A 26,789-nucleotide genomic window follows, 5' to 3' on the forward strand; every position below is an offset into this window, starting at 1 on the left:
AAACGGGTATCAGTACTGTTGATCTACATGAGAGAGAGAGAGAGAGAGAGAGAGAGAGAGAGAGAGTGAGAGAGTGAGAGAGAGAAAGAGAGTGAGAGAGAGAGAGGTGGAGAAGAGAAGCGTGAAAGGAGAGAGAACGAACTAGTTCTCCTCCCACGTTATTTCACTATATATATATATATATATATATATATATATATATATATATATAGAGAGAGAGAGAGAGAGAGAGAGAGAGAGAGGAAAATGATTGTGAGCTTGAAGCTCATATAGCTTATATGAGCTTGAGGGCCCAAACACATGTGGGCCCACATTGTTAGGATCAAGGTTTAAAATTTCGGTTTCGGTAACTGTTTCGGACCCCACCAAAAACCTAAATTTGGAAAGTTTGTTCCAAATTCCGGACCCAAATTTCGGAATTTCGGCCACTAAAAACCGAAATTTGGTAATTTTGTTCCAAATTCCAGACCGAAATTCTGAAATTTTGTAACACTATTTTAAAAATAAATAATGTCTTAAAACCAAAATTTCGGACCGAAATCTGAAATTTGGTAAATGGCGAAAAATTGAATTTCGGAAATTTTCGGTTTTGGTCCCCACCGGTATCCGAAATTTCAAACCATGGTTAGGATGATCCAAATCATCAGAATGTATAAGTTCGAAAGGACGAGACACTTGACTACTAACTCGAGAATGGAAGGACACACGATGGTGTTTTCCCAACTTACATGACTCACAATGAAAAGACAGAACAAAATCAGAAATAAAAGAAGTTTTCCTAAGCATATCAGCAGGTGGGTGTCCCAAACGACAATGCCACTGATAGGCATCAGCTGAAGTACAAAGTGAGACACCAGCTCCGACCTGGTCAACGTAATAGAGGCCATCAATCTCACGGCCCAAGCCAATCCTCGTCCCAATCTTCATGTCTTGAAAAACACAATAGGGAAAAAAGGAAACAAAACAATTTAGAAATTTTGTTAATTAACTAATAGATAACAAGTTAACAGGAAAAGATGGGACATAAAGGACAAAAGACAATTGAAGATCCGTTGAGGTGGAGACCACCCATCCCAGATACAGCGGATGTAGTTCCATTAGCTAAAGTAACAGTACGGACTTTGCCATTAAATTATACGTGAGGTTTTAAATAAGGGAAATTATACACCCAGAATAAGTACAGTGTTCGTGCTAAGATTAATCCGAGGAAGAATCAGTGGATAAATCTATGAATGCCATGGGACTTGGTGGCCGTGGTGATCTTCTTCTCTGGCGACTGATGGGTGGCTGGTAAGCGCTTCGGAGAGATTCAGAGTTGGGTGGAATTGGAGTGGGAGTTCTTCTCTGGATAGTAGTAGTAGTTTGGGCTCCTCCCCTAGCTCTCTCCATTTCAGCCTCGAACTCTTCCCTCTCCGATCCTGTACTGAAGTTTCTGATGTAGAGGTTTCTACGTTGTACACGTAGGGCTCATCGTACTCCTCTTCTGTTTCTTCTGCTTCTTCTACTTCTGTATCTTCCGATTCGGTGTCATTTTCCATTTCTGTGTCTTCGTGGGTATCGGAATCGGAGTCTGGTGGATTAATCCTGTCTAGTGGCCTGCACATTTTTTCTGAAAGGAGGTGGCTTTAGTGTGGTTTGCTCTCTATGAGTGGAGCCAAGAGAGCCCCTCTGTGGGGCTCAACCGGTGTAAGAGGAGCAGTGGGTTATCGACCTCGATGGGCTAGTGGGGCAAACTTGATTCCTCTAGGGGATCAGAGCAGTTCTGCAGAAGGAGGAATCTCTGTAGACTCTGGCGCTAAAATGAAACAGCTTGGCCCTGCCTCTGATTCTGGGTCGGGAAATAGGTCCCAAAAAGATGAGGGGCGGATTGGCTTCCATTAAAAAGCAAATCTGGGCGAAGAGTTGAAAGTGTTTCCAAAAGAAGAAAGGCTGGGGATATGGGAGATTGGAGGTGTTGTAAATGTGCTTTCAGAAACTTCAGAAAGAGGGTCAGATGCTGGAAATGTAACAAGTTTTGGTCCAGTTTGGATTTCAACTTCCAAGTGCAATCAGAAGTGATGGTGAGAAGGGTGCCTGCTTCTATTCCAAAAGCGCCTGAAGAAGGGAAAGCTAGAGTGGAGAAATTACTCCCTGCTACTTCGGACGGTATAGCATTTAGTCTCGAAGTGGTTCCTTTGAAGTCTATTAGCAATGCAAATCTAGGCTTTTGGGGGAAGATGAGGGAAGGATGGGACGGTGATTTGGAGGCGATGGAGGCATGGCTTTCTCGAAACAGTAGTTTTGGGATAGAGGTAGTGGTTTATAAAATTGCAACTCTCGAAATTCAAATCTCCATCCCCTCGGGCGTAAACAGATTTCAATTAATTAGGGATTGGAACCTTGCAATTAACTCTCCTCTTGAGGATCTTTTGTTGTGGGATGCAAAATTTCCTAAGGCTGGGAATCCACACTGGTGGAAGATAGAAGGAGTTCCTCCTGAAGCCTGGTGCGCAGACAACTTTCGTCGAATAGGGGGAAAAATAGGTAAGGTGGTGGAGGTTGATTCGTCTTGCTATGCGGGGTATGGTTATGAGGAGGGAAGGATACTGATTTTGTCAGAAGGCATTCCTGGTAAAGAACTATCCATTCAAAGTTCTATTGATGGAGCTCTCAGGTGGATTCTAGCTTCAAGAGAAAGAAATGAAGAAGAAGAGAATCCTATAAAGGTCTCTGAAATTTCTGAGGTTGATCGACTGGAAAGAAGTAACGAGAAGTGGGTCTCCTTTAAACCTGCTAATGAAGGGTTTTATGCAGATGGAGCAGGTGAAAATCCTCTTAACTTGGATTAGGCAGTATTCAATGCAAGTCAAGAAGATTCTCCCTCGATGGTTGAGCCTGTGATCACTGATAGGGAGGAAGGGGAGGTGGAAACGGCGGTTCTTTCGAATCTAGACTACCGTGCGCTGCATGGGGCGCAGGTTAGTAGTGCTACAGCTGGCGAAAATTTTGAATTTCAAAAATCCGGTTCCCCAGAACGCTACAGATGGAGGAGTATGTGTGGTCCTGTCAGTGATGTCTCATCAGAGGGGACTTCTTTTCTGGTCAACAGTTTTTTCGATATTATCTCTATCTTATCCCCATCGTCTAATCGAGACACAGCTCGAGTTTCGGTTTTCGAGGCATTAGCGGGCCCTCAAAATATTCCTGGAAGAGACGATTTCTCATGAGTAGGCCCTCTCGTTTTTTCACCTGTGGGCCCTAAAAGTCCAGAGGAGCCTTGGGCCTCTGGTTCTTCTACTGTTTTTGATGGGCCTTGCGATCGGTGTCATCCAGAGTGTGCAAGTGGGCCTAATATTCTATCTCCTTTTACCTTAGAAAAAGGCTCGAGCCCTTACCAGGCTATTATTCTCGATAGACTCTGGGATCGAACCTATGGCTCTCCAGTAGAACATTTGCAGCTACCTGTCTGTGAGGGGGAATTTTCATATGGTTCTCATTCTTCTTCCTTGAAGGGTTCCATGGCTCAGAGGGTTTTTCATGATCTAATTCTAGTGAGTGGTCTTCGAACCAGACTGAACTTCGAGATGGAAGAGGCGCTTCAGGGGGAAGGTCCGAGGGGGAGTAGTCTGGTGGAGAATCATTGCGAACTTAGGATTTCAAATGTTATTCTTCCTGTTGGCAGTTCATTCCTTCTTTACTTTTTGGGTTACAAAAAGGTCTTGATTGATTTCAGTGGTTTTGGAGGGCTGGTGACTTGTCTCTTTGGCTGCGCTAGGGAGCATCCTCTTCGTTTTCTCGTAAGGGTATCGCTCGGAAGTTTCTCTCATCTCTCTACTCGGAGGTGGTGTAGCAAGGCGGTGTCTTTCTTACTGCCTTTAGTTTCAGAGTTTTCTCCTGCTTTGTCTGAGAATGATTTTGGGGCTGCCTCTCATCAGGATGTGGTTGATCTGATGGTGGATCACACTTTGCAAATTAGTACTAAACTGGGCTTAGTTTTTACGGGACCTGAAGAGAAATACAGATCTAGTATCAAGGCGGCTGAGCTCAAGGAGGTTAGGGGTATTCCAAGTTCAAATACCCTTTATGAAGCAAATTTGAAAAGGAAAGAAAGAAAGCTGGTAAGATTACAATCTAATATCAATTATGATTCAGGATCGCTTAGTAAAGGCCCTAAACCCAAAAAAAAAGGAAGAGCCTTCGGTGTCAGGGCGGGGAAGATTACCTCTGTTTAAGGTTGTTAATGAAGATTTTATCTTAGAACATTAATGGTTTGGGTTTACAGGAGAAAAGACTCCAGATTAAAGAATTAGTTAAAATTTGGAGACCTGAAGTTGTGTGCTTTCAGGAAACAAAGTTGGAGCATATTAGTAGAATCGACATGAGAAACATGGGGTTCAAAAATGAGTGGGATTTTGCTTTCTTAGCTTCTAAAGGAGCTTCGGGGGGCATTTTGGTAGCTTGGGACAAGGTTAAATGGGTCAGTAAGGATATATGGCATGGAGTTTTTTCTCTTTCAGTAGCTTTCCGAAAGTCGAATGACAACTCTGTTTGGTTATTCTCCGGAGTCTACGGTCCGACATTATCAGCTGACAAGAGTTTTTTTTGGAAAGAATTGTCAAAGATGAGAAATCTCTGCTCATACCCTTGGTGCATCGGGGGAGATTTCAATGAAATTTTAGAAATAGGGGATCAGTTAGGGTGTCAGCGACTCACTACTTGTATGAGAGATTTTTCTGACTTCATCGCGATCAATGAGTTGGTGGATCTGCCGTTGGGCGGTGCATCTTTCACTTGGGCCAGAGGATCGATCAGAAGCAGGCTCGACAGATTCTTAGTTTCGGGAGAATGGTTGGCAATAATTCCGGAGGTCTATCAGAAAGTTCTAGCTCATTCAGTTTCTGACCACTGCCCTATTCTTTTAGATCCTAAAATGGAATCGTGGGGTCCGGCTCCTTTTAGATTTGAGTTAGCATGGTTGGAAGATTCCCTTATGGAGGCTCGTTTAGTAAGATGGTGGTTTGATTGCGTCTTTAAAGGTCCAACTGATGTAATCATTGGCAAAAAATTAAGATTCCTTAAGTCAAATTTAAAAGAGTGGGCTAAGGAGAAAAAAGAGCTTGACCACGGCAGGAAGCGGATCCTAGAGGATAGAATGCTGGAGCTAAATGCCCTAGAAGAGTGTGGGCTGGCGTCGGAAGAAGACTATGAGGAACGAGGAAGGTTACGCCAAGAGCATAAAGGGCTGCTGCTGCTTGAAGAAATATCTTGGCGTAAAAAATCCAGAGTCAAGTGGCTGTCTGAGGGCGATAAAATACAGCCTTCTTCCATGCCATGGCTAGCGTCCGCAGGAGAAGAAACAGAATTGAATCTTTAGAAGTGGAGGGGGTATGTGTGTCGGACAAGGAGAAGATTATAGCGGAAATAATTGATTTTTACCGGTCTTTGTACTCAGCTGATGGGATGCTTCGCCCAATTCCTCAAGAGATTCCGTTTGATAGTTTAAGCTTGGAGCAATCGTAACTTGGTATCCAAAGGTGGTAGGTTGGTTCTCATAAAGGCAGTTTTATCAAATATTCCGATCTATTTTCTCTCTCTTTTTAAATATCCTGTGAGTGTAGCTCAGAGAATTGAGCAAATCCAGAGAAGATTTTTGTGGGGAGGATCGAGCTCATCAAAAGGGATTCCTTTGGTTAAATGGAGTGCGATTTGTCTCCCTATAAAAAATGGAGGATTGGGTCTTAAGAGGATTCAAGGTTTTAACAAGGCTCTATTGGGAAAGTGGCTTTGGAGGTTTGGCGAAGAACAGTCTTCTTTGTGGGTTAGAGTTATTGGAAGTAAGTATGGGTTATCGAAAGGAAACTGGTGCTCTGCTGACAATTATAAATTCAAAGGTGTCTCGGTCTGGAGGGATATTCTGAAGGTGGAGGTTCTTTTTACGAAAGACATTCGTTTCAAGGTCTACGTGGGGGATAGGATTCGTTTTTGGCTGGATCCTTGGTGTTCGGCTGTGCCTCTCAAGGAGCTCTTTCCTGAGTTATTTATGGTGTCGTCTCAGAAAGGGGCATGGGTCAATGACTGCTTTGAAAGAGTGAATGCGAAAGTGGTTTGGACTCCCAAGTATAGAAGAGCATTTTTTGATAGAGAATTAAACTATCTTCAAGGATTCCTATCTCTATTAGAAGCTTGCTACATCAAGAAAGCGGGCACAGATAGACGAGTATGGATTTGGAGCTCTTGTGGCTTCTTTTCAGTTAAGACTTTTTATCATCACATGATTTTTAGTATAGAGGAGCCTTTATCTTCCTCAATATGGAAGTTCTATTGTCCGCCGAGAGTTGCTTTCTTTGGGTGGTCAGTTTGCAGTGGTCGTATTCAGACAATGGATTTTTTGAGGAAGCGTGGATTATGGTTGGTAGATCATTGTCCTCTCTGCTTATCTGATGGCGAATCAATAGATCACCTTTTCATCCATTGCAAGGTAGCTAGAGTCATTTGGGGTCTCATTTTCACTCGTTTTGGGGTCTGTTGGGTCCCATCCAAATCTATGGCTGACTTCATCAGGAGTTGGGAGTGGAATCCTTGGAAAAAGAAAGGCAGGATCCTCTGGAAGATGTGCCTTCTGGCGACGTGGTGGTTCTTGTGGAAAGAACGGAATGCGCGAGTCTTTGAAGGTGAGGCCAGGTCTCCCTATTGGATTTATGTAAAGCTGATAGCTGCTGTCATATCTTGGGCTCGGAGCCTCCCTTTGTTTCGTTTTGTTTCAGCTTTTGACCTTTGGGAAGGATGGGCATTCATATGTAAGGAAAGGGTCAGCAAAGTGAAAATCATCCAATCCTGGCATCCTCCTTCAGATGGGCTAATGAAGCTTAACTTCGATGGTTCGTCCCTTGGTAACCCTGGAGAAGCAGGAATTGGGGGTTTATGTAGAAATGAAAAAGGGGAAGTTCTTTGGGCTTACTCGGGTCCTATAGGCGTCGCAGATTCAAATGAAGCAGAGGTCAGAGCTGTTCATAGCGGGATCAAGTATTAGGATAGATCGGCTTTAGACAAAACTATAGTGGAAGGGGATTCCCTAAATGTAATTCGCTGGCTTTCGGGTAAAGCGATTCCTCCTTGGAGATTTTTGCCTCTTTTCGAGGAAATTGAGGATCTGGTGGTTCAGGGTTCTTCTATAGTGTTTGACTATGTTAGGAGATCAGCCAATGCTGAAGCAGATTCCCTAGCCAGGGGAGGTGTTTTTAGGGCAGGTTTAGAGTGTTTTGATTATCTTCCTCCTTGATTTATTGTAATTTTCTTTTCTCTTTGTTTCCCTTCAAGACCATCTCGGCTCTGTTTTTAATAAAAACTGCCTTATTCAAAAAAAAAAAAAAAAACAGTACGAGGGCTCATAGAAGGAAATGACCGGAAGGAAGAGATAATGCTAGGATTACCAGTCATATGGTGCGATGCTCCTGAATCAATTAGCCATGATCCAAAAGAAGTAACAGAGAGAAAACATGAGGGGCTACCTTTCTGTGCAAACGTGGCAGCCGATTACTTCCCTTTGTCCCTTAGACGGACAAGTTCATCATATTCCGCATGAGGGACTACCATGGTGTCAGGAGTCATAGAAGGAGCAACAAAGGAGGAAAGACTATTAGATGCAACAGCAGAAGCCCTCGCAGGTCTGTAGGGATGAAGTTCAGGATGTAAATCGTAGCAATCTCAACACCATGCCCATCCATACGACAACGAATGCAATAACGAGACCCACATCCACGGCCTCCCCCTGACTCATGGCCACTACCACGGCCACGGTCATGACCAAAATGACCACCATCACGACCACGATCAGCCCTAGCATATTTCACATGAGCAGACCTATCCACCATAGGGTCATTAGGCTGAACTACTCTCATACGCTGAACCCGAGAGAAGCATCTGCAAGGGTGGGAATCGAACCAGAACTAACAATCTGCTGTCGGAGCTAGAGATAGTTAGGCCCCAATGAATCCAGAAAGCGAACAACTCGTAACTTCTTCTGACGCTTTTAAAGAACGTCAGGATCAACGGTAAAGGGCAACAATAAATCAAGCTCCTAACATATAACGCAAGGTAATCACTGTAATGGGTTCCCACCGGCTCGTATCCCCGCTGAAGATTGAGCCATTTTGAAAAACGATCATAGATGTGTCAGATTATCCACGCCAGAATACATCATAGCCGTCTGCTCCCAAATTTCTTTCGAAGATAGAAGGTACATCAAGGAAGTAGCAATATTGGGTTTCATACAACCCCAGAGAAAAGAGCGGATCACAGCATCATCTTCACGCCACTGTTCATATGTCAAATCAGTGGTAGCCGGAGGTTCGCGCTCTAGAAAACTGATTTTCCAACGTCCAAGTAAATAGGTGTAGACAGCTATCTTCCACGGGGGATAATTTGTTCCATCCAGCTTTATGGAAGCCATATAAAGGGGAGGTTCGACATGGGAATAACTAGACTCGGCAGTGTACAACGTAGAACGAACCTCATCAAACCTCAATCTCAGCGGTTTGCCGAGAGGAGTGCTCCACAGATTCCATAATAAAGTCACACAAACACCAATAACACCACTGTTCGAGTCAAACTACAGCATCAACAACAATTAATAACCTCCAGCAACTGCACGAACAAGTCAACCAACCAACAACAATTCTACCAACGACAAGTCAAATAGCAGTACAACGGCAACAACAAATAACCGCAACATCGAACACAAAAAAAATCAACCAACACCAATTTGAGTATCACCAAATCAGCCAATAACCAGCAACGCCAAAACCAAATCATCCAACAACCAAGGCAATCAGCGACAAATCGGTGACCATAAATCCACCAACAAAAAAAGAAGAAAAATGGAGGAAAGAACTATATTTAGACATAAATAAATGGAGATTAGGGACTGATTTGAAAGTGAAGTGACGATGGTAGGGTTAGATATTGAAAAAACAGAATGGAGATGTAGGGTTGTAGGGTGCGGCTAGGGTAGGCACGTGAAGGTTGCGGGCCAGGGTTAGAGATTTAAGAGAGAGAGAGAGAGAGAGAGAGAGAGAGAGAGAGAGGCTAGGGTAGGGAGGTGAGAGATATGCGGCTAGGGTTAGGGTTACACAGACACATACACCCACCCATCCACCCACCACAAAAAAAGAAAAAAAGAAAAAAGGAAAAAAAATGAAGGGTTAGGGTGTGACGAAGGGTGCGGCGAGGGTTAGGGAAAGGAATAGGTTTGATTGATGATAAAAGGTCAAGATTAAGGATTTAGGGTTAGGGTTTATGAAGAATCCCAAAGAGAGAAAAAAGAAGAAGAAAAGGGTGTATTAGGCTAGGGTTAGAAATCAACGAGAAGAGGAAAGATAGTACCTTAAGGAAAGAGATAACAAATTAGTTCTCCTCCCACGTTATTTCACTATATATATATATGTAAGTAATACAATTACAAATTTACCCTTATTACTTCTAACAATTATCAAGTAACAACTTTAATCAACTATTGAGAGTACTAATGCGCTCCTAATGCTTGATCCAACAGATGATAATCATGAATATTACACTAGGAATTAGAATTAGCACAAGATATTAGAACAGGAAAAAAAAAACAGAAAATACGTAAGAAGTCACCAAAATAAATGGGAGATAATAACAAACCTTTCATGTGACATGAAGATCACGTTGACAGCACTGAGGAGTCTCTTCCTAAGGGACAAGCTGACAAGCAGTCCATTTTTCCAGTTCATGCAAATGTTTGACAACATTTCAATCTAGGCCCTCTTGCTCAAATTGCATTTGAGAAATTATAGTGCCGAAAGTTGAACTTAGGGCAACTTCCATAGGCACTCCTTGGGTACCCCAAATACCTGATTCCTCCTTCGGAACTACTTCAGAACAGATACTACTGCTACAAGGTGAATATGGTTTTGGCACCTTCTTTTTCTGCATTTCCTGTATAAGATTATTATGCTTGAATATTCTTGATTTGATATATATAGAAATGCTTATTAATGAAAATCATGAGTATATGAAATTTTAAACCTTTGAACAGTTTGGTCCATAAGCATTCCTTGCTTGCTCAATTGAAGAATAGATTTCAACAGCCTGTTGAGATTCACGGCTGCATTTTATAACACGGATATTTTCTTTTGAATCCGTCGATCTACTTTGTAAATATAGAATAAGCTGTGATGGTGATGACCTTGGGTGGTCTTTCTTTCTATGTGTCAATTCCATGGTCACAAGATCACTCCATAAAACATCCCACAGTACTGAACATGGATCTCTTGCTGGATCGAACCTCTTTTGGGCCATTATGTTTGAGGGTTGCTGAAACCAATGAAGCAATTGGAAAAAGTTTAGTGGGTGATGCCAAAAAAAAAAAAAAAAAAAAAAAAAGATAGAAAAAAAAGAAGAAAAAAGAAACAGGTTCGTGCCAAAAACAATATATCCAAGAATTTTTTTTGACTTACTTGCAGCAATAGAACCCTCCGATGGGTTACTATGATGATTTTCCCTTTTGGAAGTAAAAAATGGTCTTCATAAGCATCCGACAAAGCAAACTTCCCTCTGATCTTGAAGAGATCGACTTGGCCAAAAAATGCACCACACTCAGCTAGCTGTAGGATAACCTTCATGGAACATAAACAGAAAGTAGAGTAAGGACTGTTTCCATTTCAAATGTGGGTATCCTTAGCAGGCAACCAAGAAGATGGTGACTAGTAAGGGATCTATATATGAGAAATCAGAATGCTATTCAAGGGGGGAACTCTAATCATGAGTGATTTACTAATTACCTAGTTCCATAATTTTTTTTTTGAATGGCACCTAGTTCCATAAAAATGATATACAAAATCAATATTTTTGAAATAAAAATTTATCATTAAAACAAACTTACAATGTCGACAACACCATGCCATTCAAAAAAATAAATAAAAAATAAAAATAAAATCGACAAAGGACCATGATTCATAGTACCGAAAATACTCAAGTGACTTCTTATCAGTTACATGTTGCCACTGGCATGGAGTACCACACTTACCATAAAGCAAGAAAGAATGATAGAAGAGAAATTCACAGTAATATATCATCATGTCGCAAAGCTCTGATGGAAGTTGTAAATGATATAGGAGGTCAAAATATGAGAGTAGCGGTATTTTAGTCATTCTGTTCACTTGTATATACATCAATTTACATTTTCTGGTTACTGAAGAAACAGAGTTTAGATTCAGCCATTCGAAATCTCTCTCTAGCTCTGAGTTAACTAATAATTCCCACAACTGACAGACAAAAACATTCATTTTAACAAAAGATATGAAGGAGAAAAATCATCTATGCAAGCATGTGATAGGGTATAAACAAAGATATAATGCAGATATACCAGAGATATATGTGCAGCCAATCCAAATTTAAACACGTCATTTGTTTGACATGATATTAAAGTATAGAAGGGGAGACCAAACCAAGTTTGATGCAAAAGAACCATTTAAATAGTCATAAACTCAAGGAAGTGATCATCTAATTATGAAATGGGAGGAAGTGAAGTATGATAAATAGAAGATATAAGGGGACGGGGTTGGCAAGTCGGCTAGTGTCGTGGGTTTGCTTCCCATAGACGTGAGTTCGAGTCCCCTCAGAGTTACTCGATGCACATGGTTTACGGGTATTGCGTGCATCCATAGGGATTAGTTCAGCCCTAAAATGGGGTGGGGATGCCCTATGTCATCAAAAAAAAATAAAAAAATAGAAGATATAAAACTAAGATGCAAAGCATGTATATAGAGACCTAATAGTAGAAAGATGAATTTGACGTACCTGCCCCTGTGCTCTGTACTCATCGTAAGGACGGAGTAAATTATCCCCACCAATTACTCGTGGAAGACGTTTGCGAAGTAACTGTTCTTCCGAAGTTATAGCTGATGTTATTTTCATTCTTACAGCATTGGCACCTTCGGTAGTCTTTGACAATAGATCGAGGACCCCGCTCACAGGCTGTGCTGCCACACCGATTATTCCTTTGCCAACACCCTGGACAAAACCCTCAACTCCAGAAGTTTTTGCACCTTCAAGAGGCTTTGTCAAGATGCCAGTGACTCCCCTGAAAAAGCCTTTTGCAAGAGCCCCACCTCCCTCCCTTATAACATCGCCAATATCCTCTACACCTTTGCTTTCCTGGACATAAGAAATAATAAAAACAAAAGCCATGTCAACAATGCCACAAAAGGCAAGTAAAAGCTTGGTCTGTAATAGTTTTTTAGTCAAGAAGAGGCAATAAAAGTGAAAATGTTTCTTAATGTCCAGAACCTGTCTTTTCCTGCTTTGAATAAATTTCTTATCCATTGATAATGCTGCGACACCTTTGCTCATATGTCCAAGAGCACTGCTAGCGTTGCCAAGTATATCAACACCAGAAAGTAGCTGAAGAGGCTGACTCAGAAGATCCTTCTGAATATTTGATATAGCAGCACTAATGAGAGCACTTTGACGCATGCATAAGTCTTCCCTAAATCTTTGATTAATCCGAACCTAATGAAAATGTATTAAAATCATTGCATCAACTCCTAATATGACTGTAATTGAAATTAAAAAAAAAAACTAAAAATTATTAGAAACAAGCAAAGATTGACGATCATCACTCGAAGGATACCATACTCCCAAGCTGCAAAACGATTAATAGAACAATTTCAAAACACTTACTGGCATATGTTCAGTGTTTCCCAATGCAGTCATCAAGGATAACCAGAAGCCCAGAACACCTCTAGGTCGTTGAGTTGGTGACATTGATAGTGACACTTTAAATCGGATTTCCGATATGTTCAGAAGCCTATTTTTAAACAAAATTATTTCAGTGCATGTAAAAAAACAAAAGCTGATAAAAAATGGAAGAATGGCTTTTATGCATACCCGATTTGTATAATTGGATCAACAGAAACAGCAGTTGTTTGAGCACCAAATACCCTACTGGGCTTAACTTGCTGGATCATCTCATGAAGGCGCCATATGACTGGTTCATGAATGTTGACTAAAAATGCAGAGTTTTCCGGACCCTAGATTTTTATAAATAGCCATAATCGCAATAAATATGTTCATACGGAAAAAACCTCCGAGATAAATAAGATAATTAGAAAAAGAAAATGTGGAAATTTGTGGGCCTTAGAAAATTAGAATATTGAAGTCATTAGGGAAATGAACAGCTGAGTTTGTATACCTGGAAACCAAGATAAGGGTAGACACAAAAATCTAGTGATCCATTTGACTGCGCCGTCATAGACAACTTCAAGATGTAATCAAGTTGGCCTTCAATTCTCTGTGGCCTAAACAGAACAGGCATAGGAGTTAAAGGCAACTGGTTATCTAGTTGGATCCCAAGCATCCGCAACTTGAATCTGCCAAAAAATAAGAATAAAAGTGTTAGCAGGACCAATACTTATTGGATGATCCAAACAACAGCGAAGCTCTAAAGGATGCTCCATGCTAAAGACTGCTACACATGCTCAGGCACACCCCTAATTTTCGGCCGAAATTTAGGGAAATTGTGATTTTTTAAGTTTTTTTCCAAAATTTCGGCCGAAATTACCGAAATTTTGGTAAATTTACTAAATTTGTTTTTTTTACCGAAATTTTGGTTTCAGCTATGTCTGAAACCGAAACCAAAATTTAAATCCTTGCTAAAGTGCAACACATGACTTTAGAACCAAAAGAGTATTTATGGGATTTTATCTCTGAAAATAAAACCCTACCTGCTGATCCCGGAGCCCAAGCCAGTTGAATACATCAGTAGAAGGTTCTGTACAGACAGATATAGAATCTCCTCTGGTGTATGGTCGATAATGGATAACCCCAGCTCTGCAAGCTCAACAATAACATGAAATTCACATTCCGAAGGTGAAGGTGATTGTTTAGGATCATTTTTGGACGGTTGAGTAAAAAATAAAGGAACTCTTCCAGGTATAACTGATAGAGTTTCATTGGCTGGCATCCAGTCACTAATTTTAACAACATGCATCTTCCCTTCTTGAAGAACGGTAAGACAAAGAGCCTTAACAGGTCCACCAGATACTTGCATGGGTTGGTGCTCTGAAATCTGATCAATATTATATTTCTCTGATTTAAGGGGATCAGTTCCGTCCACAAAGACTTCCAGTAGCCGTAGTCTACCAAGATCTTCCCAGAAAAATGAAGCAGAGGCATTAGGAGGAAGAGACCTCCAAGAATCATCGCTACCCTCTATTTGCCGAAAACGAATAGGTAGAAACATAGAACGGTTTTCAATCCTGTTGATTAACACTTGATAATCACTCTTGATCGCTGGAAAATTACAATCAAAAGCAACAAACATGAAACAAGAAACATGGTACTAATTTCTTTTAACCTGAAAGGGCTTGAAAGGGAAGGAGGGCGAAAAAAGACTTCATGGCGGGAGCTTTTTGTTCCACTTCGTACTTCTACTCTTAGAGATGTCTGGTCATTTCCCACACAAGTTTTCAATGAAACACACATCATTCCTTCGTTGTCAATGCTAAATGGCGTGCTCCATTTGAATCCATCCAGCCGCACCTGAAGATCAGACACCACCGCCAACAAGTCAAGAGAATATATTGGAAATGCATTTCCAAAAACTGAACCCAGTTGATCCAACAATACACAGTGGTGCTTACCTTCAATAGTTCACTTTTTGATGTAGATTGCCATTGAAGCATTTTAGGAGGATCAGTGGGATGTAAACATTCTATTGATTGAGTTCCACATTGCTGCAAAGATAGACTACGGCCAACTCTATTAATAAATACGGTCTGCGGTTGAAAACGAACGACCTGCACATAAAATCTACTTTAGCAGTTGCACGTTCCTGAAAATTCCAATGAGATATAAAATATATTATTCAGAACATGGATAGAAAGAGACCCATACAAAACAAGATGCAAAAGATGATTAAGCATGGAACTATCTATCAACATAAACTGGGATATATAAAAGTCCCAATGAAAAAAACACTATGGGGATTTGGATGCGAAAAAAGAGGTGATTTTTGCCTCCCTCCCTAGGTTGACGGAAACCCTAGGGAGGGAGGCCGTCATTCTCTCTCTCTCTCCCCCCCTCTCTTCTCTGGTTTCTCTTTCTCTCTCTCTCTCTCTCTCTCTCTCTCTCTCTCTCTCCCTCTGCTGGTTTCTCTCTCTCTCTCTTTCTCTTCTCTCTCTCCTTTGGTTTCTCTCCCTCTCTCTTCTCTCTCTCTCTCTCTCTCTCTGGTCTCTCTCTTCTGCTCTCTCTCTCTCTCTCTCTCTCCTGGTTTCTGTAAAGACCCGGCCCCACACGGGCCTAGAAAGTTAATAACCTTAATTAAATCTGGACCGTAGATCCCCCAGACCAAAAATCACAACAGTGTATTTTCATTTTTTTTAGTATAACCTATTTTTGGGGTATCAAATCTTCTCCGTTCGACATGATTTTGGTCCCGGCTAACGGACCCAAGATTTAGCGATTCGGACGTGATTTGAGCAAGTTATGACCTTTTTTCTATTACGAGTTTTGTCTTATTAGGCAACTTTTGGGTTTTTATTCTTATTTAAAACTTTAGTTTAGTTGTTAAATGTGATATCTACACCCTTAGGGAGTTTTAATAAAGATGGACTCTTGCTAATTGTGGAAGACTTAGATGAGGAAACTAACTTTTAACATTAAATCTAATTGGGAAACCAACTTTAATCACAAAACTCAGTAGCTATTAAAAATCCAAAACATGGGCTTTTGCAACCCTACTTGTGCACACCAAGAGAGAGAGAGAGAGAGAGAGAGAGAGAGAGAGAGAAGACGAGAAGAAAAGGAGAAAAAGAATTGGTGTTTTTCGTCGTTTTGGGTTTTCGTCTTCGAGTTCTTTTCCAATTGGTACATAGAGCTTCACATCTCATTCTACACTCAAACTGTAAGGCAAGTGATGACTGACTTTCATAATATTATTTACGATTATGATTTCTGTGATTATATTTTGTTTCCTGTGATTATTCACATTCTTTTTGCACCAATGTCATTGAATAAACTGATTATCCTCGTAGAAATTCCTGTGATAGGACTTTTTATTTTTAGGCCATAATCTATATACACAGTGTTTTTTATTTATTTATTAATATTATGTCTCGTACTAAAAGTGCGAGAAAGCCATAGAGCTACGTGTGGCCACTTACCGACAGGTTTGTGATGATTTCCATCGTGTATATACTTATGAGGAGATATATATGACCCATATACCTCGTCGAGATGACATGATACTTCTCATAATAAACCTTTCTATATGTACTTTGTATGATTGAGGCTCTCTTATATGATTCCATGATTTGCTATTTTTAGTATATTCCATTGACATTCTCACACGCATATTGATATTCTTTATCCTTAGCAATAAATCTTATAATTCTTATTGCTTTTCCTTATCACATGTGAATGCCATGAGAAACATCTTTATAATGCAGATTTTCATTCTTGTCACTTTTATTATCCAAGCCAGTCACATGAGCTTGCTGTTTGACTTAGATTATTTTTCAGACTTTGTAGGTGAGGAAAGTGAAGGAGCCTTTGCCGATGAACAAGTCTAGGTAGCACTTAGGATGGGAGAGAGCACTCATAGGATTTCTTTTGGGGTTGAGATAAATCATATACTAGACATTCTGTTAATGTAGTATAATTTTTTAGTTGTTGTTTCCCTTTTGGGGCAGCGATTCGGATTTTGGGATTTAAAAAAAAATCATGTCTAAAAAATTTGCCCCAGATCCGGGTCGTTACTGTTTCTCTCCCTCTTTCTCCTGGTCTCTCTCTCTCTCTCTCCCTTGATGGGCAAGGGAGAAGTCGGTGGCCGGATGTTGCCCGAAGATGGGCAGATCACGCAGGAATTGCAGAGATGGTGGCTGAAGGTGGGTTCGAGAAGGTCTGATTTAATGGTGGAAGGGCCGGATCTAGTTAGGGTTGATGGAGAAAGAGGGTTGGGGAGTCATCGAAGGCTGCGGAAGTGGCAGGAGTAAGGAAAAGGGTGGCCGGAATTAGGGGTAAAGGAGGAGGTGTGATGTGGAGGTAAGGGAGGTTGCGGATGGCGGCAATGCCTTTTTAGCCATGTAGGGTTAGGGTTTGCAGGAGGAGGCGGAGGAGGGGAGTATTATGGTTGTTACGGTATTACGGTCGTTAGGGTTTGCAGGAGGAGGCGGAGGAGGGGAGTATTATGGTTGTTACGGTATTACGGTCGTTAGGGTTATGGTTTGGAGTTTAGAGTTTGAAGGGGGAATTCATAGTCGGTAGGGTTTGGGTGTGGAGATTAGGGTTTGGATTAGGGTTTGAAGGGGGGAGGATAAAGGGAGTATTATAGTCTTTAGGGTTAGGGTTTGGAGAGTAGATTTTGAAGGAAGAAGGATGAGGGGAGTATTAGATGATTTGATTCTAGTGGGGGGGAGAATTTTTGGGTGGTAAGAAGAGGGGTAGAGGGTCACGTCTGAGCAAAAGCTATGGAGATTGGAAGGTAATAAGAAATAGCAATGGAGATTGGAAAGAGAAGATACATGGGCTGAGTTGAAGCAGGAAATGGAGAGGATGGTGGAAGGAACTGAGATATTTTTAATGGGGATTCGCCGGAGTTTTGTGGTAGTGCGAGATGGAGATCGCTGGAGATCGGATGTGTTGATGGGTTGGCTTTCGTGCACGGTTAGCGGCGCACAATAGCTGTGGGCCTTTGAGCGGGATTTTTGAAAAACGAATTCGCCAGCTGGAAAGTGGTGGAGAAGTCTATGTGACGCGGTAGGTCACGAACTTGACTTGGTGGGGCCCACAAATATGGCACTTTTTGTTAGATTCGATACAATTGAGGCTATTGGGTAATGTAAGGGAGACTGGGTTTTTCTTTTGGGCCAAGGAGAATGCTCCTGGGCAATTCATACTATGTAAATCTGGTAGGACTACTGGTCCCCATTGTAAATTTGCTGGTATGAATATATTTGTCACTTCAAAAAAATAAAACTGGGATACCACATTGATATAAATTGTTTACTTGTTCCCTTTTACAAATATTTTAAGATGAAACAATAACATATTGATACAAACTGTCTACTTATTCCTTTTTAAAAATTTATTTTAAGATGAAACAAGAATTGATTATCAGAAAGCTATGATTTGTGCATATGGACACGGAGTGTTGGATAAGGAAATTTTCCAAAATCCAGAAACAGGGACACAGTTGGAAAATGGAATATGACAATATATTTACAATAAAAATCAGTGGCAACCAAAAAATATGAATATAAATATCGATTAGTGCCCCTTATATACATTGAATTACGATGTATTTTTGGACTATTGTCTGACGTGTTCATATGCACCATATTTTGCGGCAAGTAGTAGAGTTCAATTCACCTTATATATATAATTTTAAGCAAGTAGCATAATTCAATCTCACTGTAGTGGAAGGCAAGTATTAGGGGAAAAAGGGAAAGAAGTTTCTCTCTTTCTTAACCTAATATTTATATTTATATGTATTTGCAGAACATGTCAGACTGTTCTTTTTATAGAATACTTTTTTTTATGTATTAGCTAGCCTTGTAAGCTATGATGATGTGACCTATGTTAGAATAAGCCTAGTATGGGAATTCTTGTCATTGTACTCTTTCTCTTATTATATAAGTACTTCAGTGAGGGGGAGCCTAGCCCTAACTCAGAATTCTCTTTCTCCAAACTCTCTCTCCACATGGTATCAAAGCCCTAGGGTTTCTGATACCTAGGGAAAACCCTTAGCCTTCATCTTCTTCATCCCCAAACTCCTCCGCCTCCTCTACCATACCCCTCCTCATCCTTCCTCTTCTCCGTCCCCACCCCCCCAGATCCCACGCCCCTCCTCCTCTACCTTACCCCTCCTCCTCTTCTCCAGTGGCAGTACGGCCCCTTCCTTCCCTCTTAGCCTTATGGCTAACACACAGACACAACAACTAGCGCCCCCCCCCCCCCCACACACACACACACACATTCCCAACACCCCCAACCCTATTTTCCCACTTCTTGAACCCTAACCTACTTCTTCCAATGTACTGAGATATTTCGGTTGTTATTTGATGCTTCCTTTGCGGCTCCGTCTCATCTTCTTCATGGCTCCATTATCTCTCGTGTTCTTCGTCTGCGGAGTCGCGATATGACCGATTGTTTCAGTTAGTTGGTTTCTCCACCTTGTTGTTCATTCTCTGAGGCCCGATTGTTGTGGGTATTTCCGTTCTCTCATCATTTGTTGTCATTATGGAGCCACCTGTCATTGTGGATCCCTCTCTAGGCATGACCACTGAAGTCCGTACCCAACCCACTCCTTCGGCTAGCTCTTCCTCTTCTTCTCTAGGCAAGACCACTTTATTGTCTGTTTCTCTCCCAGTTCTTCCGGACATTGTTCCGGCTCCATTACCATCACCTTCTGAATGTCCTGCCGGTCAATTCGAATCCTGTGCTCCCACATTGGCTCCACCGGCTACTACAAAGCACTACCAGTGGCGTCAGCGGCAGGATTGGCCGCCTACTTCTCGACCCGAGACATCGTCCTCACAGGAAGAGATCTCTTTACCCTTTACCTAGGTATCATCTCTTCCCTCTCCCGCAGTTGTATCTGACTTGCCTATCGCCTCTCGTACTTGCTCTCATTCTACTGCACACCCTATATCTAATTTTGTTTCCTATGATCGTTTAACTCCTTCTTTCAAAAGTTTTGTGCTCACTATGTCTTATGTTGTGTTACCATAGTCTTTGGATGGGGCTCTAGCTCACCTAGGGTGGCGTGCTGGCGTGCTGCCATGGAGCCTGAGATGGGTGCTCTACATTCCAACCAGACATGGGATCTGATTTCCCTCCCTTCTGGTGCTAGACCTGTTGGCTGCCGTTGGATATTCTCCATAAGATATTTGCCAGATGGTACTATTGAGTGCTTGAAAGCTCGTCTCGTGGCTAAAGGATATACTCAGACGTTTGGAGTTGATTACAATGAAACATTCTCTCCAGTTGCGAAGATACCATCTATTTGCGTTCTCCTGTCACTTGCAGCCAATCATGGTTGGCATCTTCATCAATTAGATGTGAAAAATGCTTTTCTGCATGGCGACCTTCATGAAGAGGTGTATATGGAGCAATCTCCAGGGTATGTTGCTGAAGGGGAGATGTCCTCTTCTGCCTGTCGCTTAGGAAATCCCTATATGGCTTGAAGCAGTCTCCACGAGCATGGTTTGGTAGGTTCAGTGAGGCCGTTATGCGGTTTGGTTTGAGACAGTGAGCTGATCATTCAGTATTCAGTCATCAGTCCTCAGCAGGGTGCATTCTATTGATTGTATATGTTGACGATATCATCATCACAGGTAGTAATTCAGGGGGAATCCAGAAACTGAAGACCTTAAAAAGAGGGGGAATCCAGAAACTGAAGACCTTACAAAGAGAGTTCGCTACAAAAGACTTGGGACGGCTCAAATATTTTCTTGGGATAGAGGTGGCATACTCCTCTAGTGGTTTGTCTCTATCACAGAGGAAGTATGTTTTAGATTTGGAGGAGACATGAAATCTTGGCGTAAAACCTATGTCTGCACCAAGGTTTTAAATTTCGGTTTCGGAATGCGTTTTGGTCCTCACCGAAACAGAAATTTCAGCCGAAATTTTCAAAATTACGGGGAAATCGATCTAACTTAAATAATGTAATATTTTATCCGGAACCAAATTTCGACGAAATCTACGAAATTTCGGTAATCTCGGCTGAAATTTCGGGATAATATTAAATAATGAATAAAAAACTAATATTTTGGAGATATTCCTTAAATTTCGGCCCTAAATTTCAGGGGAAAAGAAATTTCGATCAAAATTTTATAACGATTCGACTTTACCCTATTTCGGTTTCGGTCGAAATTTAAAGCCTTGGTCTGCACTTATGGATTCTAATGTAAAACTAGTTCCAGAAGAAGGAGACCTGTTGGAGGACCCTCGTAAGTATAGAAGACTTGTGGGTAAGCTCATATACCTTACCGTTACTCGTCCTGATATATCTTATGCTGTAGGGGTAGTCAGTTAGTACATGAGCTCCCCACGTACCTCACACTGGAGTGCAGTGATTCAGATTCTTAAATACCTGAAGGGTGCAGCAGGAAAGGGCGTATTATTCAAGAGACATGGTCATATGCGAATTGAGGGATTCTGTAATGCTGATTGGGTTGGATATCCTGCAGACAGGAGATCGACTACCAGGTATTTTACATTTGTAGGAGGTAACCTAGCGTCATGGAAAAGCAAGCAGCAGGATGTCATTGCAAAGTCAAGTGCTGAGGCAGAATACAGAGCGATGGCACACACGAGTACAAAGATTATCCGGTTGAGATCACTTCTGTCTGAGATTGATATGGTATCTTCTTCGCCTTCACAGTTGTACTGTAACAACAAGGCTGCTATCTATATTGCGACAAACCCAGTCTTCCATGAGCGAACAAAGCACATCGAAGTCGACTGTCACTTCATTCGTCAGAGAATTCAGAAGGGGGAAATATGTATTGTATTCACGAGTTCTGCAGATCAGTTGCCTGATATGTTCACAAAGCCATTGAATAAAGCAAAGTTGAGCGATATTTGTAACAAGCTAGGAATGTATAAGCATCAATCCTGCGGCAGTCAAAAGTACAAAAAAACTGTAACACAGTAAAAAAAGTGTTTTGTTTTTTAACCGGGTAACACGTGCAACACATAAAAACCTTTGGATAACATGTAAAAAATGTCAAAGTAGTTTGTTTTTGTTTTCCATTCTGAAAATGAGTACCCGTATCCAAACCCATGTCGACACAGGTCAATGTTCAAATTTTGACGTGTCCAGAAAACGTAGTCAGAAAGGAATAATTGAGCACATTTATCATAGAGTCAATGAGTATATGAGAACATTTTCATTTAAGGTCTGTTCCAATGAGGGTAAATATGAGGGGATAACCCATTTCATAGTAAACCATTTCCGAGTAATGTACTTATATTGCATTGGTTTACGCTTGAATTGACTTCATTTGTTCCAATATGCACGGTAAACTAAAGGGGGTATAACTTTTCTGAGTCGTCCATTTTACACCTATTAGGTCAAAAGGCTAGGTTCATTTTCTCAATAAGATATTTGGGCAAAGACCTATCTACAATATGGCCAATAAATGAATGGTTTACATCATGCAAATCGAGGGTTTAGATCATGCAAATAAACACCAATATTGTAAACAACAAATTTTTATAAGAAGTTTACAAAAGAAACAAAGCAGTAGCAAGGAATAGCTTGAGTATTGGAAATTATATTACAAAAGGAAGTTCTAGGTTCAGATGTTATACTTTCTTGACGTAGGTGTGTATCTGAGAAGAAACAGCTAGTGGGAATGTGGAACGTTTGGGGGTTATATTCTCACTCATTGTCATCATAAGTCAAGGACTCAAAGTAAACAATCCACAAAGGAATGATTAATGTAGAAAAGGTAGAATAAATAGAGAGATACAAAAAGTAGTACTGTGCTCATAAACCAAAAAAAAAAGAGAAAAGTCCCACAACAGGCCTCCTTGAATTCAACCCAACCCTTTCCAGAAATGCAACCCATCAAACTGTGTTCCATCTTTTCATGAATGCAACACAACCCTTTCCACCTCTTCTTCAATTCAACCACCCCATTCAAAATACCAGGCATCCCTAAGTTCCCAGCAAATAAACACCCACTAGTCCTTTTTTAATCGCTCTAATCTCACCTTACATTCCACCAACCATTAAACCTATCCCCTGTTCTCCTTAAAGCCCCTGAAACAAGAACATAGGATCCCTTTGTGTGAATCTCAAAAGAAAGAAGAGGAACACTGAACTTGATCAGGTCCGTGTTCACATAGATTCACAAATCAATGCATCTGATATTTGTCTCTGTAAAGTTATTATTACTAGTTTTCAAACAAATAGTAGCCCGTGTGCATATAATCAAGATTTTGTGCTTCTTTAATAATATAAATTATTAAATCTTTCATAGAAGAGGGAGAAGCTCAGATGCTTATGAACTGGGTTTGCATGTCATTTCATGGATGCTCTTTGAGTGCCCACTTGGAGGCCTTTCATAGAGTTCTTAGGTACCTTAAGTCTTTATCTGTGCGAGATTTTGTTTGCTCCGAATAAACGACTGCATATACCTTCTCATATGTTAATTGGGCTGGTCCTCTTATTGATAGATGGTGACATTTGGGCTATCATACTTTGGTTTTATGAAATTCCAAAATATGGAAAAGTAAAACATCCATAATGGTGAGGTCTAGTGTAGAAGCAAAATGTAAGTGTTCAGCCTTTGTTCTGAGTTGAAACGTGTGATTATTTTCTCCAAATTAGTCTACTTGTCTGCTTACCTCGCGCTACGGTTAAATCCAAGAAGAGAATGTAAATCATTAAGTTCAACCTTTCTTCTATTTGATTCCATGCTAAGTATGGCAGAAAACTTGTAATAACAACCATTGGAAATGAATGTCTTCACATCAACACCCTCAGTCTATCTATTCTGTAAGTTCATATGATCATACAAGAAGGGAGTGTAAATAATCGAGTTCAACCTTTGTTCTGTTTGATGCCATGCTAAGCAATGCCGAAAGCTTGTAATAGGATCCTTTGGAATTGAATGCCTTAATATCAACCCGTTCCTGCAAAAATAACAGGCAATTTCCCACCTCGTTCATGAATTTAAATAAAATTTGAACAATAAGAAAATTACATAGCCATTATAAATATGAAACGACCATTAGTTTGTATATTCTTTTTTACCTTTTTTTCGAGTTCCATAAGAGAAATTCCAGGACTATAATGTTCAGATCGACAGAGAGCGATTGCAATACCCACACGGTGGGAAAGAGATGATGCATCACTTCTCAATGGGAATGTCAAAATCCCGCTCCGGCTCATATAATCTTGGGGAGATAGCATGATAGGCGTCGGAGTTGAGTCTTCAATTGTTTCTAGTATTTGAATGTTTTTCATTGAGCTTGGGTTTCCCCCATCAGTTGAATTTTTGGGACGTTTCAATGCTACCTTTGGAGATTTAACTGCTCTAGAGAGTGAGAGGGAATCAGTCTCTGTATTATCCAAAGGTTCGACCTCAACTACTCGGTATGCCAAAGGTAAAGATGAATCATTAATAATCCAATATGGAACGAACAACCTAATTGTTTTGGGTGCAGCATTAGTTCCACCAAAGTCGCGTTCAATGCTCACACGCAATCTCCTGTAGCAAAAATACAGACATAAAAAGGGTTCTACACTGCAAATGGATTCAATTCAAAATATATGAAGTGATATAAAAAAAAATGTTTCCATAATTTCCACTTATATGGGATAACTCACATGTAACAATCCTGTGCAGAAAATACATAAGATGAATAAGAGTTATTCCACATCCCAAATAAAATAAATCAGAACAATAACGATTCGTATGAAATGCTATCCCCCCCTCCCCCGCCCGCCCACCCACCCACCCACCCACACACACACACACACATATATATATGGGAAAACTGTTTCTGCGCTCAAGCATAGATCGCGTATCTCCACTGCCCTGTTAAAAATCATGTGGGCCCACATTTTTTGGATTTATCTGTCCATTTTAACCTCCACAAATGGAAGAGTTAGGATGATCCTATAGAGCTATTTTTTGTGCACCCTATCTATCTTTGGACCATCCAAATGAATGCTTTGGATCATCCAAAAAATGCAGGCCCACATATTTTTTAATTGGTAGCGTCAGCGCAGAAACAACTTTCCCTATATATATATATATATATATATATATATATAGAGAGAGAGAGAGAGAGAGAGAGAGAGAGAGAACTCATGTGGCCCACATTTTTGGGGTGATCCAAAGCATTCATTTGAAAGGCCTTTCCATGGATAGGGTGTGTACCAAAAATGAGCCCTATAGGATCATCCTAACCCAATCAAAGGTGGAGGGTAAAATGGACAGACACTGTTTCTGACCATATTTTCCCTCCACAAATGGCAGGGTTAGGATGATCCTAAAGGGCTCATTTTTGGTACACACCCTATCCATGGAAGGGCCTTCCAAATGAATGCTTTGGATCACCCCACAAATGTAGGGCCACATGAGTTTTTGAAGCAGCTGCTCAGATAAGCTATCTGAGCATGGATTTTTAAAACAAGGGTGGGCCCAGATTTTGTGGGTGAGGGGGTGATCCTAAGTATTCATTTGGAAGGCCCCATCATGGATGAGGTGTGTACCAAAAATCAGCTCCATTGGATCATCCTAACCCTTCCATTTGTGGAGGGAAAAAATGGGCAGATTTGTGGACAAACAGTATCTGGCAGTCTTTTCCTCCACAAATGGACACCCTAAGATGATCCAATGGAGCTGATTTTTTGTACACACCCCATCCATGATGGGGCCTTCCAAATGAATGCTTAGGATCACCCCTCACCCCCAAAATGTGGGCCCACCCTTGTTTTAAAAATCAATGCTCATATAAGCTATCTGAGCAGCTGCTCACAAACCATTTCCTCTCTCTCTCTCTCTATACACACACACACACACACATATATATATAGGGAAAAATGATTGTGGAGGGTCGAGCAGATAAGTTATCTGCTAAGTCGGCCAAAAAACAGTGGGGGCCCACATTGTTTTTGTGATGCAAACCATTCATTTGATGGGCCCTGACATAGATAGGGTGTGTCCCAAAAATCAGCTCAATAGGATCATCCCAACCCTTTGATTTGGTTGGTTAAAATGGACGGGTATAAATCTCCACAAATCTAACCATTTTTAACCTGGACAAATAGAAGGGTTAGGATGATCCTATGGAGCTGATTTTTTGGGCACACCCTATCTATGTCAGGGCCCATCAAATGAATGGTTTGCATCACCCAAACAATGTGGGCATGGCTGCATGGTACAAAAGGTAATTGAGAAGCTCTAGGAAGATGGTTAAACCTTTGAAGCTAAGAAAGGTACAGAGAAAGCAACTTGAAGATATTTTCCTCTTTTATTTACCTTGAATGGTGAGAAAGAATTGAAAGGGCATCTTGGAAGTTATTTTACATCAAAGACCTTGGACCTCTTACATAATTTTTAAGAATTGAATTGGCAAGATAGAACAGGGGAATTTCCACCTCTCAAGAGAAGTTTTTGTTGGGCCTACTATGAGAAATAGAGGATTTGGGTGCAAACCATAGAACAATCATATGGAGCAAAATCATAAATTGCACGGTCGACATGGAGAGCTCTCTAATCCGAGGAAGTATCAGAGACTAGTTGGAGAACTGATTACCTCACGATCAGTTGCACTGATATTTCATATGAAGTGTAGTCATCCAGTTCACGTTTGCACCTCGTTCGACTGACCTTGAAAGCAATCTACAGGATTATCAACTACCTTAAAACGGTCCTTGGGGAAGGCATCCTATATGCTAAGCATGTACATATGGATATAGAGGGTATTATGCAAGGAAGTAGGATTCTTCCCTGGGAGTGGGGAACCTCGATTCCTGGGTTCTCGAATCCGAAACGGGAATTTTCTTGAATCCCCCAAAACTGAGAATCCCGGTTCGGATTCGCCGGAAACTCGATTCCCACTTTTGGGAATCGCGTTTTATGATTCCCCGGAAACCCGATTCCTACTTTTGGGAACCGCGGTTTAATGTTATGTGAAACGAGATTTCCCGGCGATTCCCAGGAGATTCCCTGGCGATGCCCAACTCCCAAGCGATTCCCAAACAATTCCTCGGCGACACTCCGACGATTTCACAATTCCCGCTTCCGACCATCTTGGGAGCC

The 26,789-nt window shown here is 41.0% G+C and overlaps 1 protein-coding gene across 3 annotated transcripts in view; it reads right to left on the reverse strand.

Annotated features, from left to right (window-relative positions):
• LOC143846489 (calcium-dependent lipid-binding family protein) overlaps positions 1 to 26,789 on the reverse strand; it is a 119,356-nt gene that overhangs the window by 4,509 nt on the left and 88,058 nt on the right. For 2 of the 3 annotated variants that reach the window (XM_077354924.1, XM_077354925.1), the window contains 13 exons: positions 23,771 to 24,227; positions 23,563 to 23,649; positions 14,646 to 14,801; positions 14,360 to 14,544; positions 13,728 to 14,261; positions 13,196 to 13,373; positions 12,892 to 13,034; positions 12,685 to 12,811; positions 12,292 to 12,513; positions 11,803 to 12,159; positions 10,461 to 10,619; positions 10,030 to 10,317; positions 9,646 to 9,939 (listed from right to left, as the gene is read on the reverse strand). In XM_077354924.1, the coding sequence (XP_077211039.1) occupies positions 9,754 to 9,939; positions 10,030 to 10,317; positions 10,461 to 10,619; positions 11,803 to 12,159; positions 12,292 to 12,513; positions 12,685 to 12,811; positions 12,892 to 13,034; positions 13,196 to 13,373; positions 13,728 to 14,261; positions 14,360 to 14,544; positions 14,646 to 14,801; positions 23,563 to 23,649; positions 23,771 to 24,227 (3,079 nt within the window). In that variant the 3' untranslated portion in view covers positions 9,646 to 9,753. The remainder of the gene's footprint in view (positions 1 to 9,645; positions 9,940 to 10,029; positions 10,318 to 10,460; positions 10,620 to 11,802; positions 12,160 to 12,291; positions 12,514 to 12,684; positions 12,812 to 12,891; positions 13,035 to 13,195; positions 13,374 to 13,727; positions 14,262 to 14,359; positions 14,545 to 14,645; positions 14,802 to 23,562; positions 23,650 to 23,770; positions 24,228 to 26,789) is intronic. The other variant, XM_077354926.1, reaches the window with a different exon arrangement.

The sequence above is a fragment of the Tasmannia lanceolata genome, unplaced genomic scaffold (genome assembly GCF_043159265.1).
Source record: "Tasmannia lanceolata isolate RefF3 unplaced genomic scaffold, GAP_Taslan_0.1 ptg000015l, whole genome shotgun sequence".
Taxonomy (NCBI): Eukaryota; Viridiplantae; Streptophyta; class Magnoliopsida; order Canellales; family Winteraceae; genus Tasmannia; species Tasmannia lanceolata.